We start from the raw sequence: 10,410 nt of genomic DNA, 5'->3' as shown, positions 1-10,410 counted from the left end.
TTCACCTACAATTTTTGGACAAGTTTAGGGCTAAGACTTGTGAGGTAGGGGTGGGCCTAAGAGCCCAAACCAAGACAATTCACAAAATATAAATATAGGAGTGGGCCTAACATAAAGCTTACTACAATCCCCTTTAAATAAATTTATTAAACTTGGACAAATCATAGAAGAAGAACCGAGTTTTAGGGTTTTGGTAGACAAGGAAAAAAGAAGAAAAGAATGGCAAAGTGTTTCAACGTGGTTCAGAAGCAGAAGAGAGCCCAAATAGCGGAGAGAAAAAGATTAATTCATGGTGACCCTGCAACTAAGAAGCTAAAGAACAAATCCCAATCACTCTCCGTCTCTGGAAAACGCAAACGCAAGCTTCTCAAAAAATGGCGCAGGGTATGATTGCTTTATTTTAATGTCTTCCCATCGAAATTCACTTTTTTTTTGTTCTTTTGCTATATTTGATGGGATATTTGTTTAATGGATTATTTGGGTTTTTCTTTAAAAATAAATATTTGGTTTATTATTATTATTTATTTGTTATGAATGATAGGAGCAAAAGGAGGTTATAGAGAAGGGTTTGGTGACTATGGAAGATGTGGAAATGGTGGCTGCTGAAGGTTTGGAATTTTCTTTTCCTCCTCCTTTTAAGTGGTTGATTTCATGTCTATTTTGTACTTCAAAAACTGCAATTACTGCTGAAGGTTTGGAATTTTACTAATTTGGGTTAGCTGTTAGGTGCTGAAGATGATTGATAAACTCAAAACCAAATTAAATTTATAAGCTTATAAGCTATATTATAAAAGCTGTTTGATATACTAATATAAGTTTTAAGTATACCCTGCAATTACCATGTAGTGAATCCCTCACAATTCTGATCCTCAAAAACATGGATCCTTACATAATTTTTGTGTTTTGATTGTATAATTGTAGTAAAAGTAATTGCAAGTTAAACAACATTCATTCTATGTTAAGGCTAGTTAAATAGATTGGTTGATTATATTTGGTTTACATTATAATTATAATGTGATCCTAAAAAACAGGTACAACTGAAGATGGAGGCACATCCCAAGATGCCACCATCAAAGTGCCAACAAAGTTCCCCATGAAGAAGAATTTGAAGCTCAAACGCATTAATCGAAAAGGTAACCCAATCCTCTCTCATGCACCATTCTCACTTGTTATGTTACCTAGACTCGAGGCATGTGTTGGCCATGTTTGTGGAACATGAATAGCCTAGTCACTGTCAATGCATTATTCTTTGGTTTATGATGTTAGTTTTGGGTTGAGTTTTTGTTTGTTTTTCAACCTCATTATACAACAGGGAAAAAGAAGGGTGGTAGTTCAAAGGCTGGGATTGAAGCTGCTTCAGTGGATTCCATGATAGAATAAGTTTTCGAGGACTCAGTAGTGTTGTACCATTTTGTGTAGAAATCAACTTGGTAATGATATTTGGTAGCTAATGCAATTTTTATTTTATTTTATTCCATTAGTAGCATCTATGCTTTGCGCACAATTGTTCTTACCTTAACAGTCATGAGCAAAAGATGTTTGGATGTTAAAAAGTCGTGAGAAATTGGATCGATATTTTTCTTTTTACATCATTAATTTAAGAAAAAAACATTTTTATGAAAAAAAATGTAAGTACATTATTTTTAAAATATTTTCTTTTTAAATTTGTTGCTTTTAATTTTAAAATGTAAGAAGTGTGAATTTAGATCATCCATAGCATATTTTCCCATGTTTGGTTTACCGATGATGTTTGATTTTGTGATTGCCTTTTTCAACAATTTCATCTTTTAAGGTTCAAATTTATCTTCTTTCTTTGGGAACGCAATGTGTTGAACTATTAGTTTATATTTTTTTAAGAAAATAATTAGTTGTAATTTTGTCTCAAATGTTTTTGAGAACATTTGATTCATCCAAGTTTAATTATTGTACCTATTAAATTTGTTGGTGTAATATTTAAAAAGAAAAAGCTGAGTAGTTATAGAACAAGCAACTAATATTGTACTTTTAATGGTATTAAATGTTAGATTTAATTTTTTAAATTCAATGAATAAATATTTAATTTCTTGAAATAAAAATAGGAATCAAATTTCAAACATGGATTTGGAGTATATTTTAATAATAGAAGGGTTAATAAATATTTTGTTCCCTTTTAAGTTGTTCATTTATATTTAGTTGATATTTAAATTTTTTTTAAAATTAACTGATACTTGAATATGAAAATTTTCACACTTTGATACTTTGGATGGAACCATTAGTAGCATGAGATGTGACAAATATTAATAAAAAAATATTTCACAAGAATAGACTTGAATGAATAGTTTCTAGATTTAGATGAATCTAGAAATTAATTTGTTTATTTTTAACTTTTTCGTTTTTTGTATTTATACGATATTTTTTTTTTGCACCGTTCTGGATAAATTTTCATCTTCAACGGTCATCAACTTTGCTTTACTTTTGTTCAAATATCTATTTTTTATCCCTCACTTTTATCTACTATATAAGTTTTTTTTAAGTGAACCATGGAAAAACTCAACAAAGTTTATTTATACATTATTTTTGGTAAAATATTGGTCTATAAAATATATAAAATTATTAAAAAGATAGATCCGAAATAAATTTGACCCTATATATAATGAGTAATGACTCAACTCAGCTTGTGAAAGTACAAGTAGAAATTGTCTCTTTAACAGCTGATACCAATTACTTTAATATATACATACGCACTTTTAATGATTTAAAAAGCTGAAAATAGATAACCAAAAGGCAATGTTCGATAAATTTGCACCCACAAGTATGATAAAATGAAATAGTTCCAAAAAAATAACTCCTTGAAATTATTAAAAGTAACGTATTAAATTCGTAATCCATATCCAAAAGCATAACTCTTAGTCCAAGATGAAATTTGCAGCAAGCAACTGAATCAAAATTGTACACTCACTTCACTATATTTCTAGAGTTGAGAAATTGCACCACAAAATACATTTTCCCTAAAGCAAAACTCAGTAATTTAGAGAATTCTAGCAAGGGAATACAAATAAAATATAACCAAATGTTGTGTTCTTCCTCGATAATTTGGAAAACATCTCACCAAGTTCTTTTCATTACCTGGTATTAATTCAATCAAACATATTGGGAAGTGGTCTAACAGCCATAAATGCATCCACCATCTGGAATAACATAACAAAGGAGACCCCCATCAGTTCTTGACTTTGATGATCAGACAATACATGATATATCGATGGAGTATTTCAAGAACCTCACCTCATCCGTTACTGCTGCTCGAGCCCTTCGATGTCTTTCTACTATTTCAGTCAAAACTTCTATCAGTCGCTTTTTCACCTCACCTGTAAGCATGCGTCCTGCCCCGTACTCCTAGCAGATGACACGTAGAATGTAAAGAACCAAGAAACAAAAACAAAGAACCTGGCAGTTAAAGCAACGATTGGACACAATGAAAACACTGAGAGCAGCACGCTCACCTTCTTTATGTGCTCAAGTTCAGCATCATCCTCAAGGAAGAAGTTAAGATATTTAATTGGTATATCTACCTGAAGCCCACTCAATCAAAATAAAGTTTTATCATTTAGTATTTAGCAACATACTAGGCAAAAAGCAAATAAGAAAAGAAAATAAAAAACAAAGGAAACTAAAACGTTAACATCTTCTGCAAAGAAATATCCTAAGTGAGCTTCTGAATAGATGCTTAAATCTCTCCCTAACATGCAGACAAACGAACACACAACCATTAATCCTAGCCCAGAAGAAAAAAGGAAACCAGAATACCAACAACTTCTGCAAAGCTAAACAACGACCTGTGTTTGTGTGGAAGCATGTGCATTTGGATTGATATGTGTCTGTGTGTGCATTTTCTAGGCAGCTAATATACATCTAATGAGGAAGCCAAATCACCATCCTTGGATGGTAACAAAATTATAAAGAGAAACCTTCCTCATAACATGCAATACCTAAAAGCTGAAGCACAAACTAGCAAGAAAATTTTATCTGATACCTTTAACAAGGGATCAACAAATCCATTACCTCAAGATTTGCTCCATATTGTCTGTGTTTTTCTATGGTTTCTTGTCCTCCAGTAAATGCATGCTTGTTTACCTAAAGACAAATGCCAATTACAGCATGTTGAGAGATCAGTCGGAGCAAGTAATTAACAGTAATCTATTTGATCTTTTTCATTGCTGTAAGCTTTCCTTGTAATTGACTCCTTCAGTCATAAAATATTTGCAACAAGAACAGCCTATATAGTTATCACTTATCATATGAGATAACAGTGCTAGAAAATGAATCAAGAAAAAGGTGATATGCAGAATTTGCAATAACACAGCAAACTAAAGCAAGAAAGTGAGAGGAACAAGAAAAGCAGATTTAATCTGAAGGACTAATAGATCCAATCCAACATGCTATTCCGAAAGCAGTACTAGAGAAAGTCAGAAAGTAGCCAAGCAGAAAGACAAGGAATTTCATGAACAAACCTTGTATTTAATGTCCTTCGCAGAATCAGTCACATAAATTGCAGAATTTGGATCACTAGCTGACATTTTCCCCGTTTCACCCTGCAGTTATGTGTAAAAAATGACTTGGCTGTTGTTTTAACTAGATAAGAATTACAAGTAAATGAATCTATAGAGGCAAATGTAGCACATTTCAGAAAGAACGTGGCATCACATTCAATATTCTGATGCCTAACTTCATGTCTGGGTTATCTCATATAAAGGCCATTTGAAGACAACAGAATGGTAATCAAAATACTTGATGACCATGTCCAGACACATATTCCACGAAGAGCCTCCTAGTAATAAAACCCTCTACCATAAGCTTACGGAATTTGAAACATAATTTTTTTACAGCAAATGCAATGCCATAATGTAGACAATATGCATTTTTTAAGCTTCCAGTCTCAAATGAAACATCAAGAAAAATACCTAATCAAATGAAGGAGCTCAAAGTAATACAAGTCAAGATTGCTTTATGCATAAAAAGAAGCTATAGCAAATACTTCTTTGCCTAAAAGTTAAAATTGTGAAATAACTGCACAAGCCATTAAAAACTTTTATGTACAATCAAAAGACAGAAAAAAAGGCAAAAGAAAGCAATACAAAACAAAATAGATGGGTACAATATCAAACTTTAGCCACATACAAACAATAGACTTTGTATTGCAAAGTCATAGGCCATAATATAACGTGAAAACATTGTTACAGGAAATAACCCATTTGTCAATAATCGATCTTTATCCAGCAACTACAAACTTATGATGAATTCATCTGTATATAATTATCTTAGTAATGTTTCTATGCCTACAAAGAATACCTGGAGAGCGGGAAAGAATAATGATTCAATCAATGCAGGCTTGTGATACCCTATCCGAGGGGCAACATCTCTTGTCATTCTAAAATATGGATCCTGTGCACCAGCAATAAAAAAGGAAAAAAAATGAAAAATATACCTGCACACAAACACAGCTAGAAAAAAAAATTTCTAAGGGAAAGGAATGACGAGATGATCATTTAAAATAACTAAGATAGTCATTAGTTTTCACCAATTGTCAACAAACAATTAAATAATGAATTTTGATAAATTTCAGAATTACTTTGACTTAAGGCTTTCTTTAAGGCCAAAAGACCCAACATCTGATTTGCACCAATTGTCACTGTTTCACAAATGAAAGGAACTATAAAAGGCTATTGTGAGCCCATAACAAAGTGCATGGAGCAATACATAAAACTAAGAACTAAAATTCAGAAACCACGGTTATCATATCCACAACCATATACTGTTAACTAGATTCAAGTAAGAGTTAATATGCTGTACTTGTATAATTAAACATAGAAGAATCTAAACAAAGCACTGAACCTGATCAATTGCACATGGAATCAGACAACGTAGATCATCCTTGCCAGAGAATAGATGTGGGAATGAAGAGGGAAATGATGGGACAGCCTGCACCAATAGAATATAAGCATAATCATCAACACAGGCAAATATTTGACAGAAATAGGTTAAAAAAGACCGAAACAGCAGCTAGAGTTCCTTATAAGTGGCCAGTAGCCAAATTTTAAAGAATATATAATGACGAACAGCATCTGAAGCTCGCACTAAAGCAAAAGCAGCAGTAAAAAAGCTTAAAAATTAAAGATTTCATCACTGCAGCGCAGTCATCACAAACTGGTGAATGCTGGAACAAAGAAATATACCTGCACAGGTGGAAAGCTAACTTTTCCAATATGATCCTCTCCCGTGAATCCAAATATGCCAACAACCTAAATATAACCAGAAAGGAATATAGTTAAACAATGAGGTCAATGGCTCTTCCAGTCACAAAGAAAAGAATACAAATAACACCTTGTTGTATGTGACACACTTGGCAACCTTGACCATATTTTTATAGAAGGCACTGCCAAATCAAAAGAAAGAGAAACCTATAATTATAATTAGCCTCCAAACGCTACTCCAAGAAAAGGTTGGAAAGAAATGCTTAACAAATACTCTGGTGTTTTTCATACCCCCCGACATAATCAAAGTCTGAGAATATGAATGTCTTTGATATGTCAAAACCACAAGCAATGATGTCTTTAGCATTCTCACGGGCGAGTCGTTGGCTCTCCTCCACAGAAAGATTTTTCCACATGCACTTCTCGTCATCAGTCAGTTGTATAACAAGAGGGACCTTGAAAGCATCTTGCAGGTATCTGCAAGAAACATCAAGCATTGACCAAAATTAACAAAATTATGCATATGACCAATCTCAGAAACATAAAACAAAATTTATTTTCCTTCTAATTCTCTGTAAGACCACAAAAGCAATTAAACCCCAATCATTTAGGAGCAATTACTAGAACCTGTGAGTAAGCTTCCCACTGATTTATCTCCTTTTAAGATAAATTCAGAAAAATAACTACTTACTAATAATGAAATACTTCTACGTACATATTCAAATGAATCATAGTTCGATTGAGCCTTCAGTTAATAAAAATTACACCTAATTGCACAATTTCAGTTCCTTTTTCGTTTATAGGAAATGAGCAATTAAGAAGATGGAAAAAGAAGTTACTTGGTAAACATGAAAGGAATCAAATGGCCCAAATGCAAAGCTTCAGAAGAAGGTCCTCGACCAGTATACAAATAAAACTTCTGCCCTCGCTCGTAGGCATCCAAAATATCATTGAAATCGCGATGGGCAAAGAAAACGCCACGGCGGAGGAAGACGTGAGGGGGACGAGAAGTGAGGCGTTGGACGCGGTCAACAAAGGATTGATCCAGCCTTTGGCAGCCGAATTTGTCAATGAGCTTATCGTAATCAATCTTACCGCCGTCTTTGGCCGATACTTCCCATGGATTCACAACTTGGTCTTCTTCTTGCTGGGGATTCTGGTCCTCTACCTTCTCCATTGTGGCTTCGCAATCGTCACTTAGAAATAAAAGGAACTGATTGGATGTATTTTGCTATATACTAGGTTACGGCGACGGCTATATGAAACTGTCCACTGTCCTATCGCACCCGACACCAAATTTTTAGAATTGGGGTTTCATCCGATCCGCTCTGCTCCGGTTTTTTACTTTTTAAAATTTTAAAGAAAGATCAAAGATAAATTATATTCAAAGCTTATCTATTCGTCACATTTTTTTTTTCAATTTAATCATTTTAATTAATATAATTGTTGAAATCAGTCGGTAATTTACCAATAAAAGTTTTTTTTTCAAAATTTACCGAAATGGGCCCATTTTTGATTATTTATCGGATTGGTCCATTTTTCCCGAAATCGTGTCCACGTCAGCGCGATGTCAGGGTACGCGTCAGGATATCGCGGCCACATCAGCGCGACTTGCTGACGTGGAAGGAAATCGCACCCTCAAGGACGCGATTTCCTTCCACGTCAGCAAGTCGCGCTGACGTGGCAGCGATGTCTTGACGCCACGTAGCGTGTTCTAAGGTACGCGATTTTGACGTTTTTTTTCACGTTTGGTTTTTTTGGCTTTTAGGGTTTAGGGTTCAGGCTTTTTAGGGTTTTTAGGTCCCGGCCCAAATTATTTCGAGTTGACGTTTCTGGTCAAGTAATATAAAATCGCTTCTACCAGGAAGCTATTTGAGAAGAAATTGTGAAATCGCGCCCTCGTGGACGCGATTTTGCTACAGTAGGTCATGTAAGAAAATAAATTTTTTGACATTTCTGAGCAAATAGTATAAAATCACTTCTACCAGATGCTGTTTGAGAAGAAATTGTGAAATCGCGCCCTCGTGGACGCTATTTTGCTACAGTAGGTCATTTAAGAAATATTTTTTTTGACGTTTCTGAGCAAAAAGTATAAAATCGCTTCTACCAGGATGCTATTTGAGAAGAAATTGTGAAATCGCACCTTCGTGGACCCGATTTTGCTACAGTAGCAAGTTTGGGCTGAGGCTATAAATTAGGCAGAAAATGTTCTTAGAATGCATAAGTCATAGCAGAAACAATTTAGAGAGGCTAAGAAAGTTAGAGTTTCAAAATGAGTGAACGTATTAGTGCTGTTATTTACTACGATGGTGAGGTTTGCCACACCGAGAATGGTGTTGTTTTTTTGTCGGAGAATACGGTGCGACTGTCATTTAACCAGAACATAGATTTGACAGAACTTCGTAAAAGAATTAGGCGTAAAATCTTCGGAACGACGCCAATGAAAGTTCTGTCAATCACGTATCGATTTTGTTCTTGTGTTGATCTGGTGACATATGACTCGTTCGACATAAAAGGTGCTCGTTGCTTGGAGGCAATGGTGCAGACTCATCTTGCTAGTGGAGCAACTTATACATTCGGTTAGCGGGTTATAAAATACGGAACAGCCCATGTTCGGTAGCGGTGTCGAATGCACATCCCCCGTAAGACACTCTGTCGGTGGATGAGACATGTACGTCGGTGGCTCGACGTTTGATGCTGGAAATACGTACTGGGGAACGACATCAAGTTCTAGTGGATGGCAATCTACATCCAATTGGGGACGTTATCAAATGCCCAGAAGAAGGGATGACGTACTACCTACGACGTCAACCGGTGAGGGGACGTCGTACGCTGCAGATGATTGTGGGTTAGAAGATGACTCCAATGTGGATCCACCTCGAGAGCCCGGGCCGGATGGTGCAGAAGTTGGCTTATTTTTTGAACCGGAGCCTATTCCAACAGAAGGTGAAGATGCTGAAAGGAGTTCAGATGATGAAGAAAATCCACGATTCAGAGCATAATCACTTCCAGCCCACATGCATAATGTCGATCTGTCTGCAGATGATGCGTTAGAGTTTCTAGATCTACCACACCTGTTACGCGATCGTACAAGTTCGGGGGTAGATTTCAGTGAACTTGAAGTTGGTAATCAGTTTACCAACAAGGATAATTTTATTGGTGCTTTGAAACAGTATAGCATAAAAAACGACGTTAATTACCACGTCGTTAAATCAAAATCTGATAAGTTTGAGGCGAAGTGTGCGGTGCAAGACGGCACATGTTCATGGAAAATCTACGCATCGTTAAGGAAAAAGACAGGGTTGTGGGAGATAAAAAAGTACAAAGGTCCACATACATGTGCTGCAGGTACAGTATTGAATGTCTCTGAATAATACTTTTATTTTGCAATGTTGCATTATTGAATGTACTCCCTTTGTAGGTGTTTCACAAGATCATCCCAAAATGGATTTAGCTATGTTAGCTAGCTTAATACTGCCCACGATAAAAGCAGATCCTAGGACTTCAGTGCCGGTGTTAATTGCCAATATCCGTAGCCAAATGGGGTACACGCCCTCTTACCGCAAGGCTTGGATAGCTAAGCAAAAGGCGTTGGAGAAGATGCATAGTGGGTGAGACACCTCATATAATGAAATATGGCAGTGGTGTCAGGTGCTAGAGAGATACGTCCCAGGTGCCATCACAAACCTTGAAACGAAACATGCGTACTACAACGGCCGATTGCTACGTGGATGCCAAGTATTCAAACGCCTGTTTTGGACCTTTAAGCAATGCCGAGACGCATTTCCATACTGCAAGTCGTTGGTACAAATTGACGGTACCTTCATGTTTGGTAGGTATACTCATTGGCTATTGGTTGCAGTGGCACAGGACGGCGGTGGGAGAATTCTTCCAATTGACGGTACCGAGGGAGTCGTCTGATGACTGGGATTTCTTTCTCTCTAGGTTAAGGAGGCATGTGTGCCCCCAACCTGATATCTGTGTTATTTTAGACCGGGGCGCCGGTATACTAGCTGCATTTGATCGAGAGGGAAGCTTGTGGCAGCGCACACACCATAGATATTGCCTAAGACACGTTGCTTCAAACTACTACAGGCAGTATTCATCTAAGAGCGAACGCCGATAAGTGACCAACATGGTATTAGTCTATAACTGTATTATTTCGTTGTCATTCAATTAGTTT

General features: G+C 36.0%; 2 protein-coding genes across 2 annotated transcripts; one reads left to right on the top strand and one right to left on the bottom strand.

Moving 5' to 3' along the window:
• Nucleotides 1-125: 125 nt before the first annotated feature.
• LOC121220882 (uncharacterized) lies at nucleotides 126-1,472 on the top strand. Its single transcript, XM_041100580.1, has 4 exons — nucleotides 126-384; nucleotides 542-608; nucleotides 1,032-1,133; nucleotides 1,313-1,472. The coding sequence occupies exons 1-4, from the start codon at nucleotides 220-222 to the stop codon at nucleotides 1,378-1,380; spliced, it is 402 nt and encodes a 133-aa protein (XP_040956514.1). The 5' UTR covers nucleotides 126-219; the 3' UTR covers nucleotides 1,381-1,472.
• A 1,335-nt stretch (nucleotides 1,473-2,807) lies between these two features.
• Nucleotides 2,808-7,591, bottom strand: LOC107891513 (tryptophan--tRNA ligase, cytoplasmic). The gene is made up of 11 exons (XM_016816346.2): nucleotides 7,067-7,591; nucleotides 6,519-6,704; nucleotides 6,358-6,409; nucleotides 6,210-6,275; nucleotides 5,869-5,955; nucleotides 5,326-5,418; nucleotides 4,488-4,568; nucleotides 4,039-4,110; nucleotides 3,480-3,548; nucleotides 3,262-3,372; nucleotides 2,808-3,167 (listed from the first exon to the last, which is right to left on the bottom strand). The coding sequence occupies exons 1-11, from the start codon at nucleotides 7,402-7,404 to the stop codon at nucleotides 3,117-3,119; spliced, it is 1,206 nt and encodes a 401-aa protein (XP_016671835.1). The 5' UTR covers nucleotides 7,405-7,591; the 3' UTR covers nucleotides 2,808-3,116.
• Between the last annotated feature and the right edge of the window lie 2,819 nt (nucleotides 7,592-10,410).

Source organism: Gossypium hirsutum, chromosome D09 (assembly GCF_007990345.1).
Source record: "Gossypium hirsutum isolate 1008001.06 chromosome D09, Gossypium_hirsutum_v2.1, whole genome shotgun sequence".
NCBI lineage: Eukaryota > Viridiplantae > Streptophyta > Magnoliopsida > Malvales > Malvaceae > Gossypium > Gossypium hirsutum.
This window is presented reverse-complemented; position numbering and strand designations above follow the sequence as displayed.